At 54.2% G+C, this 20018-nt stretch overlaps 2 protein-coding genes across 11 annotated transcripts in view; one reads left to right on the plus strand and one right to left on the minus strand.

Moving 5' to 3' along the window:
* SAMD11 (sterile alpha motif domain containing 11) overlaps positions 1–18307 on the plus strand; it is a 73738-nt gene extending 55431 nt beyond the window's left edge. For all 10 annotated transcript variants that reach the window (XM_085509814.1, XM_032448732.2, XM_032448733.2 and 7 more), the window contains 10 exons: positions 154–278; positions 5067–5159; positions 7032–7196; positions 8750–8900; positions 11688–11803; positions 11908–11986; positions 12455–13158; positions 14690–14814; positions 15128–15238; positions 16705–18307. In XM_085509814.1, the coding sequence (XP_085365940.1) occupies positions 154–278; positions 5067–5159; positions 7032–7196; positions 8750–8900; positions 11688–11803; positions 11908–11986; positions 12455–13158; positions 14690–14814; positions 15128–15238; positions 16705–16959 (1924 nt within the window). In that variant the 3' untranslated portion in view covers positions 16960–18307. The remainder of the gene's footprint in view (positions 1–153; positions 279–5066; positions 5160–7031; positions 7197–8749; positions 8901–11687; positions 11804–11907; positions 11987–12454; positions 13159–14689; positions 14815–15127; positions 15239–16704) is intronic.
* Positions 17560–20018, minus strand: part of NOC2L (NOC2 like nucleolar associated transcriptional repressor) — a 29833-nt gene continuing 27374 nt past the window's right edge. Inside the window, exon 19 of the mRNA XM_015882692.3 lies at positions 17560–19594. Coding sequence (XP_015738178.2) covers positions 19455–19594 — 140 coding nt within the window. The 3' untranslated portion in view covers positions 17560–19454. The remainder of the gene's footprint in view (positions 19595–20018) is intronic.

Consider the following 20018-nt stretch of genomic DNA (forward strand, 5'->3'; position numbering starts at 1 on the left):
GGGGGTTGTGATCTGGGAATGGGTCCCAAGGAGAACCCCCACCCTGGGTTGGGGTAAACCCGAGCTGCTCGCGTAGGCGTCCGCACATGAAAATCAATTACGTGGCGGCAAATAGGATTTCCTTAACTTAGGTGCTTTTCTGCTCTGTTGCAGCCGTGATAACGACCTCTCCACTATCATCTCCAACCTGCATCAGAGCCGCCAGCTCGTTATGCCAGAGACCCAGAGCCGCTGTGAATTCAAGAGGAACAACGTGGATGTTGGCTTGGGAGCTGCAGGTAAGAGGCTGGAGCAGCTCCTGCTCCTTCAGCCCTGAATTTGTGCATTCCTTGCAGCAGTTCTGTTCTGTTTTTCCCTTTGTTGTTGTTCAGGGTGAGCTGTGCGGGGTCTCGTGGTGTTTTGGGTGGCGGTGAATGTGGAAGGGATAAGTGCTGCAGCGTGTTGAGATCTCAGCCCCACGTTATCCTCGCGTCCAGCGGGCTGTGTCAAACTACTGCCAGCAAAGTGCAGCATCCCCGGGGTTAGCATCAAGTGAAGCAGAAAGGCCTTGATCTGTAATTTCATTAATCAGAGGCTACCCTGGCTCTCCTCCTGCATGAGGCTCTCATGGCTGGGGCTGCATGGGGGGCTGTGCTGTCTGCAGAGCAACCCCAGCAGCTCCCCCTCCTTGCTGGCACGGCTGAATCTCCTTTTCCCCTTCATTACACAGCTCCAAGAGGCAAACTGGCCGGGGAGATAAGTTGTTCCTTGTGACCTGCCTCGTGTCCGGGTGTCTCGGCTGACCTCGTGCGTTTCAAATGGTCTTTAATGTTGTTTTGCTTCACAGGGACACATCTGGCCCTTATCAGAGCTGCTGAAATTCTGAGATCCTTAACCATGCCAGAAATGCAAAGTGCGCTTCTCATTAAGCAGCAGCCAAGATGAGACCAGAGGTCCTCGTTTGTGCCTGCTGGGATGTTTGTATGAGGTTCTCCCATTGAGAACAATGCACAACTGAGGCAATGAGGACGGCAGTGTGAGCTGGAACTGATGCTCAAGCCATTACATGTTTGCATGTAGGAGCCCAGTGTGGGTGCACCTGGCTCTTGGGCTTAGCAGGGGCAGTGCAAATGGATGGAGGTTTGTTTATTGTGGGGCCCATGGGGCCAAGAAGAGGATCGAAGTCGGCAGGGTTGGTTGGTTTATGATGAATTCTGTGAGAGCTGCTTGATTTATGGTTGAGAGCATGATTAGGGGCAGTGCTGTAGTTCTGAACAGTGTGGACTGGGGAAGGAGAATTACGACTGGGTCTTGAATGCTCTTTTCAGTGTAGAAAGGGACTGAAACTGCTGGGAACAAATGGTGTGTGTTAGTTCTGGGGTTTGCAGGGTTAAGCCATATAGAGAAGGAATGGAAAAGTATCTCAGAGGGGTTCTTAATTGAGAGAAGCAACCTGGAATGGGTCCCTTCCACCTCTGGTTGTTCTGTGGTTCTCTCTCTGAGGTTATCTGTACCTTTCTATTCAGAGATCTGCCAATGGGGTGAAGGAGGAGAAGTTCTAGGAAGGAATGGAAGCAGATTGGCATTTAAAAATGGGTCTGGGGGCTTTGAGGGCTTGTGGCTGGTGTAGCTGCCTGCTTCTACTTCCTTAGGGCTGCTTTATGTGGCACCAGCCTGGAGCTTTCATCTACAGGGGAGGGGGGAGAGGAAGGGTTGGGCCTGGGGATGTTGTGGCTAATGGTTGGAGACAGCATCCCAGCGAGCTGCTGCGTGTGATAATGAGCTGGGATGCAGTCGTGTTTTCATTTAACAAAGCAAAACAACAACAGCCGAGCTGCCTCTATTGAATTGCTGCCTTAAATTGAGCAGAAAATCGTCACCAAATGGGCAGCTGGAAGCTGGACGCCCGGACACCTTGGCTTGCAGGAAGGCCAGCTGCTCACCTGAGCAGTTGGAGGGTCTGTGCTGTGCTACTCGTTGAGGTCTGGAGGGTTGTCTGCCCTTTGTGCTTTCTTCAGGTTGCTGTTTATTTCTTCTGAAGCCCAGCAGGAGGCACCCAGCATCCTTTGGAGGTGAAGGGCCTGGGAGATGAAGCCAAAATATGGCAAAAGCCAGCATGGGAATGCATGGTGTTCCCTTTTGTTGTGCTCTGTGGGTGCAGAAGCAGCGTAGCTTTGGGCAGGGGCACCTTTAAGCAATGGGCTTCAGCACAGCAGCCCAAACAGCTGTATGTAATGAGCGACTTTTCCTCCCTTTCCTTGCAGCTCTGGGTAGAGCGAGCTGATCCTGCTTCCAAAAATAACCTCCTCTGCTTCCACCTCCTTTCCCAGGTGTCTTACAGGCAGCTGAAAACAAACTGTCAGCATCTCCCTGGTGCTATGTACGTGCATAGGGATGTGTTGGTTCCTATGCATCGAATCCACTCCTGTATCCTCCTGTTGGTCCTTCCCAGCCTCCTTTCCATCCCTGGACTCCTCAGCAGAGGGCAGTTGGACGGCTTTCCCCCCCTGGCAGCTGAGAGCCCCTTCCTTGGAGCCAATCAATGGAAGCCTTCCCACCCCGGTGGGGCTTGGCAAACATAGGATCAATAAGTTATTAGCACCATTCTGTCAGCTGTAATGTGGAGATTGATCGGGGCCGGGGCTCCTGCACGCTGCCTGGCACTTCCCCAGCCTGATAAAGATGACAGATTAAGGGAATAAGAAAAAGGAATTAAGGAGTCTGGCTGTCAGAGCTGTCATGGGCTGCAGCAACGCGGGGTTTTGCAGGGGTTGGATGAGAGCAGTTGGACATATAAATGGTGCTGAGGGCACAGCACTGCAAAGCCAGCAGGTCCCCTGCAAGCCCAGACCTCCAACCCTGCTTCCTTCCATGCATCTCTTCCAAAAAGCAAAGAGAGGGGGGGATTCACAAGTTTGCAATTGCTAAACAGCCTCTCTGCAGCATATAAAATGAATCCAGATCTCTCTCTTAAGTGCAGTATATCCTCTCCGTGAGTGTTTTCCATACTATGAATATTTACCACCTTTTTATGGCACGGTGCACGCCGTAAAAGGGAATTTTGCAGGGAGCTGGGGGGACGTCAGTGCTCCTTTCCTATTAACCAGCCCCATTCCAGGTGGGTCAGTGGGTGGCTCAGCCCTGCTTCACTTCATTGGGAAGGGAAATACTGGAGTGGGTTTTGGGGCTGGGCATAGGGAGGTGAGAAGGAGAGGGATGCTGCCTGCGTGGTGGGAGGAGAGGCAGATGGCTGATGAGAGCTGAGAAGGGGGATCCAGCCTGGGGATGGATGGAGGATGTGCTGCACGTTTGGAATCCTGCTGATCTCTGCTTGAGATGGGGTGACACGGGTCTGTGCCTTGTGACGTGCTGGTCTGAGAGTGACAGCTTGCAGGTAACTCCAAACAGCAACCAGCAAATGGACATGGGGAGAGAATAGAGCACTGGGAAAACATGGTGTGGTAGTGCAGAGTCAAAGCCTGCTGCTGCCATGTCCACAGGGCCGTCCAGCTGACCTGCTGCTGGAGGATGCTGCCTTTGTTTTGCTGCTAAGTGGCAGAAACCCTCCTCTCCCCTTCCCCCGGCCCTGCAATCATTCCCTTTTCCATTCTCCTTGCCCTCTGTTAAAGGACAGCCCGCTCTTCCCATGACCTCGAGCTGCGCTCTGCCTTTGTTCCATTGATCCCTGCTGGCAAGGGCTGGGACCGGCGTGCTGCTCCTCCTGCTTGGCCCCTTATCCCATGGCTGCTGCTGGGGGCAGCCCAGGGCTCCGGTCCTGATGGGGAAGGGCATCCCTTGTGTCCCTGCAGAGCTGTCAATCACATTGTGCTGATGGGTTGGAGAGAGCTGAGCCTATGGAGCTGCTGCCAAAGCACGATGGTGGGAATTGTCATCTCCTGGGGTTGGGTTTGATGATGGCATTTATTAGGGCTCTGCAGCCAGCTTGGTGCTGTCTTTGCTAGCAGGTGGGTGGTGCTGGAAGCCGAGAGATGCCACTTGTAGCTGTGCAGAGCTGGAGATGCTCCTGGGCTGCAGCTCAGTGCCAGGGGAAGTGCAGCCCCAGAGCAGCACCTGGGTCCACCCAGGGGCTCTGAGCACGAAGGACACTTGGTTTGAGGCTCACAATGTCACCTGGAATGTGCTTGCTCACAAACAGCACCTTGGGGCTGTGTAACCTTCCCCTAACGAGCGCACGCTGCAAACTGCAGCAGCGTTGCTTGCAGGTGCTCTGTGTGCTGGCTCAGATGCTGCTTGTTTGCGAGCTCTTTTCATGAAGATGCTGCATCTTTAACAAGCCCTTGATAGATGAGGATTTGATGCTCGCAGTGACAAACAACCTCTTCCTTCCTGCCCATATGCAACATCATGCTTTCAGTTTCCCCGGCGTTATTATGGGAGGTTATCGATTGGGAACGCGTTTGGAGGGATGCTGTAATTGTGTAGTGGGTATTTGCTTGGTGGGGCTGCGCTAATGCAAAGGGCTCGAGCGTTTCCGAAGGGAAAGATTGCAGAGGACCTTGAGGTTTTGAAGAGGAGAGAGAGGGAGGGAGGAGGGGGAAGAGAGAGAGAGAGGAAAGAGAAGAGAGAGAGGCACGGTGGTGGGAAGACTCGCGGAGCTGTTGTGCTTTTGGCGTGTTGTTTTTGGGGTTGTTTGTTTTTTTATCCCCTCCCCGGTCGCTTTTTGCATCGGGGCATGAAAGGAGTGGAAGCACCAGGGGGACAAAAGGCAGCAGAACAAACGATGAAACTCAGTAAGGAAACGAGGCGGGTTGGGGGGGGATTTATGGCTGGAGAGCGTGGCATTGATCAGAGCGCCAGCAGTCATTACGCGCTTTGGGGCTGCGTGATTAGGAAAGCAGAGCGCGGCTCTCGGGGATGATGATTGCTCTTACTTTTTGGGGTTGTTGGGTTTTGGTTTCGTGGCGGTTTATTCTTGTTTTTTCCCCTTTGCCTGTAGTACGTGTGAGCGTGCGTTGGTGTGTCTGAGAGCAGCAGAGCCCCCCTCATCCCCCCCCCCCCCCCAACCTCCCCTCCCCGGCTCCTTGTGCACGGGGCAGCCTCTGACACCCAGCTCTCATCTCTCCTAGATGACATTTTAGGCAAGAGAAGAGTATGCTCTCCCAACAGCAGCAGTGAGTGCCCATTAGAGAGCAAGAAAGCCCGAAGTGAGTCCCCAAAGGGTAAGTGCCACCTCCCCCCATCCCCCCCCCTCCTTGCCCTCCGCCCCTTTCTTCTCCTTTCTTAATTGAGATTGGGAGGGGGGGCTTTTTATCTCATTGGGGGGGAATTGCCTCTTAATTAGGATGATGGTTTTGCGGTCTGCAGAGCAAGCTGCAGCTTTGCGGTGGGTTCGAGGGCTGTCTGCTCTCGAGGCGGAATGCCTCGATGATGTGTTTAATATAAGAGATACGGCGGGGCTTATCGTGCTGGCATCTGCTCCCTTAAAGGGAGTGGGGAGGATGGGGCTGCCTGGCTGTGCTCGCCTGGCAGCGTTCCTGCAGGCATGTGATCTGCAGAAGGTTTCTCTTTTTTACAGGGGATTTAAAGACCCGATTTGTTCCACGGCTCCTTCCTGCAAAGGCGATTTGAAAACTTTCTTTACAGCCAGCGGAGTTAACGGAGCCTGCAGCTGATGAGTTTGTCTCTGGGCTGCTTAAAGGAGGGCTTGCAGGCCGCTGGCTTTGTTGTGTCTAAGAGGGGAACCCTGTATGCTGCCCTTGGCTTCTCCATGCATTACCCACCTGCCCTATTGCTGTTGCATTGGGATTCTCATGGGAAGAGAATCTCTTCTCTTTGCTATGGGAGCAGTGGTCCTGTGCTGTCCCATCCTCTGCCATCCTCCTGTCCCTGTGGGGCTGAGCACAGCCCTGGGCTTTGCTCATAGGATCCAAATGCTCTGGGTGACTCAGGTAGGGATTCCCCAGCTCGTTCTGAGAGGGGTTCCCAGGAAGCCTGGCATCAAAGCAAACTTTCCACTCCCACTTCTGTTCTCAGAAAGCCTTCCCTGCCCTTTGCAAGACAGGGTGGAAAGTCTGAGCTGAGCTGTCTGGCAGCCCCCACGTTCCCTTCTATGTGCTGTGCTCGAGCACAGGGGGCTCCCCAGCAACCCTCAGCACCTGGCAGGTGTGTTCTGAGCCTCAGAATGGGGGGAGGAAGGGAAGGGATGGAATTCTTAATGCTTTCTGGGCCTCTATTTGCCAACTCCCTGCCTTGTAAAGGAGCTGAAGGGGGCTTAGAACTGTCTTTGCATCCTGTACCATGGACCCTGTGGGCTGCTGATGTGGGATTTGGGATCCCAACTGTTGGAAGAGGGAAGGTGACCCCATGTCATAGCAAAGAGACAGAGCCAGCAGGCTAATCCCTCCCTGGCCCAGGGAAAAGCACATGTAGGGCTGGGAGTGCTCCCACCAGAGCAGCAGCCCTCCCTCCATCACCCCTCCATCCCCCTGGGATGCTCAGGAGGAGCCCTGGCGTTGCAGCAGTAGCTGTCAAGCAGAGCAGAACGTTCTGGCGTCTCATATGGAAATGTGAGCGTGTAGGGCTGGCAGGGCATAGGGGGGAGGGGTGACAAGCACCCAAGCTGTGAAGGGAAGGCATCAGGCAGCGTGCCTGCCTGGCACTGGGGGCACAGCGTGGGGCTGGGGGCACGCTGTAGGGGGTCCCGTGGTTCCCCTGCTTGCACTCCCTGCCCACCTTGGTGCTGGGAGTTCCTGCATCACAGGAAGGGTTTGCCCTTGGGGGAGATGTGAGATAAAACCACCACAGAGGGGAGAAGGGTAATCACTGTGCATTGCTTACAGTAAACATGGAGCTTCTGTGGTTTCATCTCCCCATTGCCAGCCTGGGTGTGATTATGTTGGCCTCAGGGTGTGGGGCTGCATGCATGGACCCACAGCAGTGCACTCCTTGTTGTAGGTGTTTCTGAGTGTGAGCACAGCTATGGCTGGAGTCCAATGGTGTGTGCACATGGTGGCACCTCTGGGCCACGGCAGCTTGGCGCATTGGGTTCTGAGATAGAGATTGTCCCAACATCAAACCTTTTTATCCTTCAGAAAACTCCCACACGCCTCTGCTGGAGGACTCGGTGACTCAGATGACCCCAGAGGAGCATTACAGGCGCATGATGTCGGCGCTGAACGAGCACGGCACGTTTGAGGAGCAGCAGCAGCAGCGGCTCTACCAGTTGGCCAACAGCATGGCGGTGCCCAGCCATGGAGGTAGGGCTTGGGTTTGCAATGAGGAGCATTGATGCTCAGGTTCTGGTCCTTCATTTGCCCCAGCCAGCACTGCTTTTGTCCCCAGCCCCTTTGCCGCTTCCCAGCCAGGTCTATGGGGCAGGAGCAAGAGCAGCACCCGCAAAGCATCCATCCATCCATCCTGCAGGAGCTGGAGGAGAATCTCCAGTCTGGGAGCTCAAATCCCCGGGGCTCCTTGTTAGGTTAATGAAGAGGCTGTCTTCTTTTTCCACTCTGTTTGATTTGATTGGCTTCTCTGGGGGCAAGAAGGCGATTCCTGTTGCTGGAGAGTCAGAATTGGCTCATCAGTGTTCCCACACCATAGCAGAGCTGTTGAGCTCCATGGGGTGGAACCCCCCCAGTGCCACCCCCCTTCCCCTCCACCTAAGGACCAAAGGAGCTCATTACCTTAAAAGCCCAATGTGTGTATATATATAATGCAATGATTGTGATCCAGTTCTCTCCTTGGCGGAAGGGTCACCCTGAGCGTTTGAGGGAGCAGAGACAGAACTCAGCCCATTTTGGAATGGGTTCCACACCGCAGGGCCGGCACTGGGCTATCAATTATTACTGCCCTTACAAAGCACAGTTTATCCACTGGCTCACACGGAGGCACCGATACCATTAATAATTGAAAGAAAAAAACGTTAATAATTTAGAAATCCTCCTTTTTTTTTTCCCCTTTAATTGCTCCCCCCCTTCCCCATCACCTCCTCTTCTCCCTCCAAACCCGCCTGGAACCTCCACCGGCGGCGTCCAGCTGTCCATCAATCTGATTTCCCAACTGTCAGAGTGCAGGATTGTAAATAGCAGAGCTTTGAGGGGGGGGGGTTTGAAGAGATGAAGGGGGGGGTTGTTGCGGTCGCTGGGGATCGATGAGGCTGCTGCAGCTGGCTGCACGCCAGGCGGCTGAATTACCGCCGCGAGGGGTGACCTGGGTCCTGCAGGTAATTAATTAATGAGCGTGGATGGAGCGCTGTTTTTGCCCGGCTCTCGGTGCGCTTCGGGCTTTAATGCGGTGGGGTTTGAGCTGTTGGAGGATGGGGGGTTGTGTGTGTGTATGTGTGTGAGGGGGGGGGGTTCCTGCTGCCTTTCCCCATCCTGGAGCAGCGCTGGGCACGCAGCAACCTGCTGGACCAGCATCCTGCTGCCGGGCTGGGTGTGGGCCTGGGGGGGCCCCCCTTTCCTCCTCCCCTTTCTCTGCTAGGGAAGGCAATTAAGCCCCCCCCTTCCCCTCTATTTCCCCCCCCCTTATGCTGGAGTTGCACAATTTCCTTCGCTGCCAAACTCCTGCGGAGGTGGAGGCCGAGCGAGCACGATGGAGGGGGGGAGAGAAGAGATGGAGAGGGGCGGCTGTCGCCTGAGGGCCATGGGGATGGGAGTAGGGGGGGAATGGGGATGGGGGAGCAGGAGGAGTGCTGTCGCCCGCAGGGAGCCGGCAGCAGCACAGGGAGAACCAGAGCAGGGAGGGGAGGTAATACTGAGGACCCTGGGGTTGTTGGGGCCTGGGCTCTCATCGCTTCCCCCCTCCCCAGATCTCCTCCGGGCTCGGCAGGAGGTGGCGGCGGCGGCGGCTGCGCGGAACCCGGCAGCGATGGAAGCTCACATCCCCACTGCTGGCAATTCATCCTCGCAGCGCAGGAAGCAGGGCCTCCCCCAGCACCGCGACAGCCACTTCACCGATAGGTAACACGCTGCTATGGGGCTGGGATTGGGGGGAAGGGGGGCTGCGGCTCGTACAGGTGTGATGTTGGGGTGTTCAGGAGGCAACGTGCTCACCCTGGGGCTGTGAGGAGCCTGGACCCCCCATCCAGCTCTGCCCAGAGTGAGTGGAGATGTTAAAGTTAGTGTTTTATGGCTTCCCCAGGTGAGAGAGAGAGGACACAATTCCATTATGTCAATGGGAATGAAGCATGGTGCTAAGCAGGAAGGCAGGGCTAAGTGTGGGTTAACTCCTACCATGGTTCTCCCTGCAGCTGCCAACACTGGGCTGTTCTTTTGGTGCTCTGTGTCACAGGGTGCAGCAAAGCAGCCTTTGTGCACCTACATGGCAAAGGGAAAGGAAACAGCAAAGGTTCAGGTGGGCACTGAGCATTGAGGTGATGGAGGCAGAGGGCTCATGTCTGTACACAGACATGCAGGTGGATGGATGGCAACTCCATTCCCAGGAGCAGGTGGGCATAGGGCTGGGCATCCCGGTGGGCTGCATAGGGATGGAACTCCTGCAGCCAGCAGGCGGGTTGTAAAGGAGGGTGGATAAATGGGGTTGGAGATGATATAAAAAGATTTGGAAGAGGGAAAGGATAGAGCTGGGAGGTGCCATGCTGATGGCTGCAGCCTGCTGCCAGCACAGCCAGCCAGCCCCGAGCTGCCTCTTACCTCGGGTTTCAAGTGTCTCTTCCTATCAAAAGCAGAGCAGAAGGGAGCAGAGCTCTCATGGCTTCTTATTCCCCCTCTTCTTCCAGCCATTCTAAATATATTTCCACGCCTTGCCGCTTCCAATCTGCCTTCCCCGACCTGCTCCCATCTCTCCCATCACAGCCTTTGGAGCAGCATAGGGAGGATGAGATGGGGTTAAAGCGAGGAGGCTCCGATTTAACAGTATAATGTGTAACCCCATAATGACTTTAAATATTGATTATTTGAAGGCCATTAGCGCTTATTGTTAAAGAAAAGTCGATACTTTTTAAGCCTTGCGAACCATTTGTCTCCTGTTAAAGGACATATCAAATTTAGCAGCATGCAGTGCAAATCCCCTAATACTCTGCTCGGGAGGCTCCAGCTGGCATGGCAGGGGGGAAATAGGGCTGGGGGCAATGTGCAGGAACACTGCCACGGTAACAGAATTGCTCTGTGCAAAGAAAGGACGAGGCTTATCGCATGTGATGGCCAAGGGCTGTGTTGGGAGTGCAGCTCAGCCCTTCCTCAGAGAGGCAGAAGAAGAGGAGGAAGGAAAGTCATGGGGCTGAAGGCTGAGATTTGCCTAAAGGAGGGTGAGAGGCTTTGGGTTTTGGTGTGAGACTGCGTTCCTTGCATCCCATTGAGGTCCCTGCTCCTCATGGTGGAGCCATGGAGCATCACTTCCCAGCCCTGAGCATCCCAGCAGGGCCAGGGGGTGGCACAGCTGTTCTGGGGGCAGAAGGGCTGAGCAAGAGTGGGCATGGATTCCTTTGGGATGCAACCTTAGGGCACAAAGGCCGCCCTGTGGTTAACGCTCTGCTTGCCACCAATGGAGGAGCCATCCATTTTTCCCATGCCCAGCACTGAGCACGCTGCCCTGGCACAGACTGATTCTTCCCAGCTAAAACATGGGTCTTCAAGCATCTTTATGGGCAGCCCTACTCTCCCCACACCGATTCCCCTTCTCGGTGCCCATAGGGGTGCATCCAGCGCTCGTCTGGCTGGGGAACAGTTAAAAGCAACTCCTCTGTTCCCTAAATTGCTTCTTATGAAACGAACAGCACGTCTTGCCAGCCTCGTCTCCCCATGATTACAGCTAATTACGATCGAACGGACACCTCCTAGCCCCCGTCATGCCGCTTTAATTGTCCGTTATTCATCTACAGGCTGTCCGGGGTGGCAAAGCACTTGGCAGCCCAGCGACCGAGGCCTCGGCTAATTGTGAGGCCTCGGGGATTAGGGCAGGTGATTACACACTTCATGGTGTAATTACATAAGCATCGCTTGGCTGCTGCCCCGGCTCGGAGCCGAAGGTCACGGCGCTGCGTTACCTGAGATTAATTGGAGCTGCCACCGAAGTGCGAGGTGCTGGCGGAGCGGTTATACGATTAGCATTAACATTTCAGCAGCGACGGATCGATCCATGGCTCTCCTCCAGACACAGCGAGCTGTGCAATTAGTTTAGAGGAGAGCTAGGGGAGAGGAAGGAGGAGGGAAGGAGGGCCGGAGGGGTGGAATTTCAGCAGGCAGCATCCTTCTCTTGCAGCAGCCATTGGGAATCTATCCACGCATCTATCCATGCACCCCTGGTTCCCACCTCGGATTCTCCCCTTGTCCCACACTCCCATCCTTGTTCCTCCCTTCCAGTCTCTCCTGAAGCAGATTTTTATAGGGAGATGCTGTAAAATGAAAACAAACGGCCCAGCACTTGGCTCTGCCTCTGGATGCCCCGGTGAAGGTAATAATGTTGTAAGTGGCCATCAAAAGGAATTAAGAGACGTGCAGCCGGAAAGCAGAAATTTGCTTGCAGGCTCCCAGGGCAGATTTGACTAATGGAAGAGACCTCGGCTCCTATTCCCTTCCTGCTTATTCTTCTTTTTTTTCCCCTCCTATTTTTTCTTTGCAAGCAAGCAAGCTTTACCTGTTGTGCTTCCATGCATTGTCCCCTTCCCAACCCTTCAGGCCTCCTGCAGCTCAGCAGCCCCAGCAGAGAAGGGATGCTCTGCCTAAGACATCAGCCTCCCATCGCTGCTTCCAAGTGTTCAATGTTTATTTCTTTTCTGTTTCCTGCAGGGAGATTTCCCACCCACCGCCTCTGCTCTCGCCCCAGAACGCCCCACACATTGCCTTGGGGCCCCACTTGCGACCTCCTTTCCTTGGGGTGCCTTCAGCCCTGTGCCAGACACCAGGTGAGCCCGGCCCTTCCCTGCACAGCCCTGTGCAGAGCTGGCCCTGGTTGAGCCAGGATTGAATGCAGAGATGAATAACCCTGTGTTCTCTTCTCTGTCCCCAGGTTACGGGTTCCTACAGCCGGCACAAGCAGAGATGTTTGCACGACAGCAAGAGATGCTACGAAAGCAAAACCTAGCAAGGTGAGCAGTATGGAGGGGCTAAAGCAGAGGACAGGCCTCCCATTGCCTTCCACCACCTCCCATTGTCTTTTATTACTTTCCATTATCTTCTCTAGGCTTCCATTACATTCCATTGCCTTCTGTTACCTTCTGTTTGCTTTGATTACCATCCATTACCTTCCCTTCTCTTCCCTAACCTTCTATTTCCTTCCGTTCCTTTACCTTCCTTCGTCTTCCCTTCTGTTACTTTCCATTGCCTCCCATTCCTTTCTGTTGCCCTTCCCTCCATTGCCTTCCCTTTCCTTCCACTGCCTTGTTTTGCCTTCCATTGCCTCTCCCCTTTCCCCGTGGGATGGTGCATAAGAAGCACAGCCAGGCTGGTCTGCAGGGGCTGTACTTAGAGCCCCCAGACTCCATTTCAGTGAGTCCGTGGTTACTGAGCTTCCCTTAGAGCCCCCTACACACCTTCCCCCCTTTCTCTAACTGCAGGTTGGAGATGTCAGCTGAGATCATCCGCCAGAAGGAGCTGGAGAACCTTCACAGGCAACGACTGCTGGCAGGAGACCCTCTGAGCCTGCACCCCGGCTTACCCCCAGACCACCCTGCCCTGCGCAACGTGCACGACATCCCCGAGGGTCACCCGCTGCGGGACGAGCTGTCCCGGCGTAACGCCATGCTGGTGCTACGGCACAACAACGCTCCCCTGCTGTCCCTCAACCCCAGTGTCCCCAGCAGCTCCACGCCACCCAAGGAACAGCCGCGACGTGGCAGTCGGAAGGCGGCTCATCACCGCACTGAGCCGCAGGGACCCAGCGAGGCCAAGGAGCCGGCGGAGCCGCGGGCACGGGATGGGGCACCGGACTGTAATGATGAGGAGATGAAGGACTCGGAGAGCGATGCCGATGTCAGTGATGAGAAACCAGAGAGCTTGAAGGCTGAGAGCAGCGGCTCGACCACGGAGCTGAAGGAGTGTAAAGAGACGGGCAAAGGGTGCGAGGGGGGCAAGGAGTTGGGAGAAGGGACCGGCAGCCAGAACGTGCCCTGCAGCTCTTCCAGTGCTGAGTCCCCCAGTCACCTGCTTGGTGCTGGCATCAACAAGAGCGAGGTGAAATACCTGCCTCCCACCTCCATCCCGCCGCCTCAACCGCTGCCCTTTGGCTTCCCCTACACCATGAGCCCCTACTTCCATGCAGGTGGGTTTTGGGGTGCAGCAACATGTTAAAGAGCAGGGGTTGGGTGTTAAAGGGTCTTCAGGAAGGTGGTGGAATCACCACCCATGGATGTGCTGAAAGAACATGGAGATGTGGCCCTGAGGGGTGGGTCAGTGGTTGGATGTGATGATCTGATGGTCTTTTCCAGCCGTAATGATTGATTCTATGGGTAAACGTGGTGATGGTGGGTCAGCATCTTAGAGGTCTTCTCCAGACTTAAGGATGAAGGTTCTGTGTGTGGGCAGGGGGTGATCATAGAGTCTTAAGTGGCCTTTTTCCAGCCTTAATGATTGTATGGTTCATCTCCTTGCTTGCGGGAAGCAAACACCTTTTAATGAGCTTAAAGGGAAGACAAGGATAGTAATAAGTGCCAGCAGGGACAAAGTTGAGACCCAGCTACATGCACAGATTGAGGCCAATGTGACGGATGGTGGCATCTCACGGGCTGGGACAAGACAGGGAAGCCACCACCAGCTCTCAGTCAGCCAACAGCTCCAACCCACCTCAGCTCACAGCAATTAGCAGAGCAATTAGCAGGAGGCAGCGCGGCGCTGGGGCTCGGCGGGGAGCCGTGCTGCGGGTGGGCTCCGTGCCCCCCGGCACCACCAGTTCCTGTAACAGCCATTTATTATCATCGCTTCACATTTCCATCAGCAGCGTGTCTGCAGGATTTGGCAGCAACGAGCGTTTCTGATTTGGCTGCTGATTTGCAGAGCCAGCCCTGGGTCTTTTCCTAAGGGCTCTTTTGCTTCTTGTAGTTGAGGGTTTAGTTCCCAGCTTGGCCTCTTCCAAAGCAGCTGGAGGGAGAATTACAGGCAGGTTGGGTTGCAGCAGGGACATGAGGGCTGTGCTGTGGACACCTGTCCATAGGGCACTGCCTTGGGACCATGAATACCATTCGGTGCTGCACGCTGGGCCCCATCTGTGTGCTGCTCCGCAATCCATTACCGCTCCCTCGGCCCATCATTTATCACCAAGGCAGACAGAGGCCTGGCAGGGAATGGTGCTGCCCTTCTCGCATCCTCCAGGCCGGCAGCACCCGGTGACATGTCATTATTATAACAGAAGGTGCATCCCTCAGAGCTGCCCGGTGCCTATTTGTTATCATTGTGTGAGCTGCCAGCACAGCAGAGCTGGGCTGGAACAGGGGAGACATCCCCCCCCCGGGCACAGAGCTTCTGCTCCTTTGGGTTCAGTGCCTTTTCCCCCTTTAATCCCCTGTTTGCTCCCTTCCTCCCCCCATCTCTCCCCTGCAGCTGAAGCACATTGCACACATGCAATGCATTAGCTGGGATTTTTCCTTTCCCTGCCTCCCCCCCTTTGCTAAGCTGGGGACCTCCAGGAGGAAGAAGCTATGAATTGACCCTGCCCAGCACTTTAATTGACAGGTCATTAAAGATGAATGTGCGGCTAGAGAGAAATATTCAGATTGCAGGCTGGCTGTTGGCCGTGTGGGATTTTAATGATTTATGTGCCTTTCTCCACCCCATCCCTCCCACCCCCCCCAATCCAGGCACTATGGGAGGTCTCTTTTTGGATGGTGAGGAGAGCCCAGCACTGGAGGACATCAGCAAATGGACAGTGGAGGATGTGTGCAGCTTCGTGTCCAACCTGGCGGGCTGCACTGAATACACTCAGGTAATGCACTGTGCTGGGGGTGCCACCATCCCCATGGGTGCACAGCTTGGCAGCTTTCCTTATGCATCATGATGAGGCTTCAGCAACAACACGCTGCAGTCATGGGCAGCTTCACTGGTGGAGCCCAGCAATAAAACCCACTGCCTTCATGCTGCTCAGTGATGGTACTGCCATGCGAAACCCTTACAGAGGAGGCTGTGACCCAGGGGTTGTCAAAGCAGAGATGCTTTTCTCCTGTGACTCATGCACATATATGAGGGTCTGCAGTGCTGCTGCTCCATGCTAAGCCTGGCTCCTGCTCCCTCCCCTGCAGGTATTCCGTGAGCAGGCTATTGATGGCGAGACCTTACCCCTGCTGACAGAGGAGCACCTGCTGAACAACATGGGGCTGAAGCTGGGGCCGGCACTGAAGATACGCTCACAGGTAGGGCTGCTTCTCCAGCTGCACTCAGTCTGCTTTCAAGGCTCATTCTGGGCCTCCAAAACATCCCACACCCTCACATATCTGATGAGCCTCCCATTAACTGGCAGAGGGGGCACAGCACATGGGGTGCCCACCCTATGCTGGTAGCTGGGATGGCAGCGTGCAGGCAGGCAATGCTCAAACAGTGTTTCCCTAACCCACGAGCTGGGCATTTTTGTTGTATAATGGTAAAAACAATAATGGTGAGTTTACTACTTTCCCTACCAGCCCTCCACTGTTTATGAGGGGTCTAATAAAAAGGTTCTGTGGGCAATTGTTCCCCGTGGGTCAATTCAGCAGGAAATAAAAGCCTTTATGTTTCTTAAAAAACAGAGGATGCCAAATAGCTCACAGACATACTGAGATTGGATTCGGTATTTGGGGGGGGGGGAACGTGAGATACGGGCTGAAGTTAGAAAAACCCTGCTTCAATTTAATCAATAGTGTTTAAAGTTCTATAATAAGGCACAGGGAGGGGGGGGGGAGCAACGTCCCAATGCTGTGAACTGAATAATGCCCCAGTTGTCTGGTTGGAGCACATGCCTGTGTTTTTGTTTAAGCTTAAATGTGAACCAGCTGTGTAGGTGCTGGGAAGCTGGGAGGCCTTTGGCCCTTGCTGGGAGGTGAGATTGGCTGAGGGAAAGGGTTCTTCTGTGCTACAGAAGGGAGAGAGGCTGCAGGCTCATGGCTTCCTGTGCACCCCAGAGCCAGTTGGGTTTTGTTTCCTCTTCCCCTCTTGCTGGAGTCGGTCCTGCTGTGCAGAAGTGGGCACTGGACCGTCCTGCAGCCTTGCTGGTAGGTTTGGGGTGAGAAGGAGAATAGCAGAAGGGTTCTGTTGACCCAGGGCTGCTTGCCAGTGGGACAGCTAACAGGCAGGTATCCCTCACCCAGTTCAAGGGTGCCCAGGTAGGAGGGCAGCAGGACCTGCTCTCACCACTACTACCACCAACACTGCAGCCTCACCTGGCCAGGTAAACAGGATCCAGGTTACCCTTTACTTGGCTGGGTACATGGACTCCATGTTCCTCTCATCTGGCCATGTAAAGGTGCTCCAGGTTCCCCTCACCTGGTCAGGTAAGAAGGGTTCAGGCTCCTCTCCCCTGGCTGTATACATGGGATCCTGGTTTCTCTCATCTGGCCAGGTATGTGAGTTCCAGGTTCCACTCACCTGGCCAGATTCATAAGCTCCAGGTTCCCCTTACTTGGCCAGGTACATGGACTCCAGGTTCCCCTCACCTGGCCAGGTAAGCAGGCTCCAGGTTCTTTGTGTTTCCACAAACCCTTCATGGGACACAGAGACCTGAGCATCGCAGCTCTGGGTCTGAACTTTGGTCCAGCACTGTGCTGTGAGCATCCCTTCAAGACAAGCACAAAACAAACAGCAGGAATACGCAACCCTTTCATTTACACTCTTTCCTTTCCAACAGGTGGCCAAGCGAGTGGGCAGGGTACTCTACATGGCCGGCTTCCCCATGGCTTTCCCTTTGCAGCCTCCAGGGCTGAGGCCACCAGAGCGAGACCTTCCCCCAGCTGAGCTGCGACCCTCATCCACAGGCAGTGTATCATCCCCATTCAACACTGCGCTGCCCTCCGCCAGCCGGATCTCCCCAAAGCAAGAGAATGGAAACCCTTCCATTGGGGCAGGGCTGAGCGACACCACCACCACCAAACCACCATCCTAACAGCTCCCAGATGGCTCCAGGAACTGAGGATGGATCGAACAAATGGAAGGGTTGGGAGAGCAGAAGAGCCTCCCTCAGCAGCATTGAGATGGAGAAGGAGCGAGGAAGGGAGGGTTTGATTTGTTCTTGTTATTATTTGGGATGCATTTTGCTTTTCTTTTTGCTTCAAAGGAGAGAAAAAAAAAAGAACAGTGAAAAACTGTCAAAAAAGGGAAGGAATAAACTATCCAAAGATGTATTGAGACAAGGCCAAGTGAAGAAGAGAGAAGGGAGGTGGTGCTGGAGGGGCACAGCGGTACCTATATTCCCTTCTGGGAAAGCAGAGCTGTGATTGTTGGGGATGCTCTTTGCCTTCGAGGAGCTCCAGGTACTGTAATGGGGGGAAAAGGGAGGGGGAGCTGGCACTGCTCCTCCATCAGGACTCAGCACCGTTGAGCACAACACCCATCACAAACAGAACTCACCCCCCTCAGCCTTCTCACGGATCTCCTCCTCTCCCTTGGAAACTGAGCTCAGTTCCTCCATTCAGGTGTCTATGCATCTCTAGAGAACTTCTTTTTGCAAACAATACCAAAGACAACGAGTGACAAAAACAAAAAGGCAAGTTGTGGTCCATGTTTACTCTTGAGTGTGGATGGTACGGCACAGGCAGTGTGGGGCTGCCCATGCACACACACACACACACACACACACTGCTGGACTCTGCCCAGCCCTGCAGAGCTGGATTTGCTTGAGTTAATAAGGAAGAAATGAGTGTGTGCTCATTGGGGGGTCCCACCCCAACTAAGTCATGCGTACTGCGGACTCATTTATATACCTTTGGGGTTTATTTTTTGGTTGTTGGTTGGTTTGTAGGATTCCTGTCCTTTTTCAAAGCCTTGTTACAGAGGTGGCTGTCGTTGCACATTCAGGCCTGCTGCAGACCATGAGACAGAGCTCCCTGCAGCATTATGGGGGTAGGGGGGGTTAAATACAGCAGGCAGAGTTTTGACTACTGTGAATGCAATGGTAATTCCTGGGGGCAACCTCCTGTGACCTGTACAGTTGTGAGCAACAATCACAACCGATCACATTGTGGTACTTTTCTGTCTCTATTTCTCTCTTTCTGCTCCCCTTTTTGGTTCGGTTGAAACGTTGCACGTGCTGCCATATGTTTGGGTTTTTTTCTTCCCCAATAGCTCGGTGGTACATTATTAGCTTCTTTATATTGTAAGAAAAGGAAAAAAAAGCAAAAAAAACCCCACCCTTCCCCCCCCACTTTGTCATTATCCATCACATCACAATAAAAAGATGCTTTCCAGCAATCAGTTTCAATAAAAAAAGGACACCGCTCCGTTTACAAACAGTACCTGGCCTCCTTGAGCCCCTGGCATGGCTGTACCCCCAGCTCTTTCTTCCCTTGCTGTGTGCTGTGCTGCTGCCATTGGGAGCAATAAGCACAGTGCCCAGCTACCTTATGACAAGTAAAGGTAAGTGAACATGTTTGTCTTGCAAGGCAGGGTCCCAAAGCTCCATCCCAGGCTCCCACGTGTCCCCACCATCAGTGGTTAACAGAGCCTCAGCCCTGAGCTCTGAAGCCCCAATAAAGCAGCAGGTGCTCTGCCCCTGCTGGGGGGAGCTGTAAATATAACAATAAATTATTAATTTTAGAGGAAACTTCCTCCTCCCCGCCACTTCTGGGACTCCAGGGCTGATCATTACAGTCAGTGCAGTAGGAAAAAAATACACCCTTTGTGTTCCTGTTTCATCGTGAGCTCAGAATAAAGCAAACAGCCCACACTGCTGTGTTACGGCAGCAATTACTTGCTTACCTTGGGAGCAGCACTGTGTCAGCAGGCAGGGCTCAGTCACATCTGCAGGCACTGAGTTATCACTTAGCATGAAGTTATAGGACACTTGGGTGGAACAGGTCCTTACACTATCAGCCAGCTATACCTCTTACATCCTACTTCCACCCCCTCCCTTTGCGTCCTCCCATAGCCCAGCGTCTGTTCCTTAGTGAATTTCTTTAGTGTACACACAGCCCGCGTAGCAGATGAATCTGATGATGTTGCTGATAAAGGCTTCCACTTGCAGTGATAGTAAAGCTCTAAATGCTCTACGCAACCCCTGAGAGCCCTTGGGGGAGGGTCTGGAGAGAAGCCCAGGGCCCACGGGTGTTGAATGGGCACAGGAGGTCCTCCTGTAAAGAGCTTATCCTTCCCTTTGGTCAGCTGCTCCAGCAGGAGCTGAAACTGACCCCTGTGTTATTTAAAGCAGATTTTAATGCGGCCTTTTTATTAACCTACACCAGTTTTACTGGCTTCGATGTGACCACAGAACATTACTAAAAGACATGGCTGAAAAAACCTGAAGTCCAAACAGCTTCAGTGCCGTGATTCACCCCAACAGTCCTTGAGGGGGGGCTGTGCCAGGGGCCAGGCCCCATCTCCTGCCCCCAGAGCTTACCGCCTCCTGGAGAACCAGCCAGGGGGGCTGCAGGGATGGGGGGGGGCTCAGTCATCATCGGAGAAAGCCAAATCTTCCACCACGTCCTCCTCACCCTGGGCCAGCTGCTCGAGGTCAGAGCGTGACAGCGCCTGGGGGCTGCTCTTCTTTGCCTGCTGTGAGCCCCGCGGGGCTGCCTTGCCTTCCTCTGGGGGTGGAAGGAGGGAGAGGTGTAAATCCTGCTGTACTGAGGCAGGTGGAGGCAGCTCATCACTAATTAATTCCAGACACTCATTAATTTATCAGTGTTGCTGCAGCTCCCCAGATAGCAGCAGGAGAGTGCTGCAGGGTGATGTACTGTGCTGGCTCGGAGAGAGACAGGAGAGCAAAGTCACTGCTGTGCCTGTTCCTACCTCTGGTCTCACAGGCTTTGACCTGCTGGAGCTCTTCCCCGTTCCACTGGCAGACCTGTGTGCACGTGTGCTTTGTGGAAAAGCAGGGCAGGGATGCTGAGCACGGAGCTGAAGGCCTGGAGGACCCATCTGTCTGCCCTGAGTGATGCCCTGCTGCCAACACCAGGTGTTCATGCAGTGAGAGCACAGTCCAAAGGGAAAGAAGCTGCCACCAGGGGT

This window comes from Coturnix japonica, chromosome 9 (assembly GCF_054131305.1).
Source record: "Coturnix japonica strain WE chromosome 9, WE-NBRP24, whole genome shotgun sequence".
Taxonomy (NCBI): domain Eukaryota; kingdom Metazoa; phylum Chordata; class Aves; order Galliformes; family Phasianidae; genus Coturnix; species Coturnix japonica.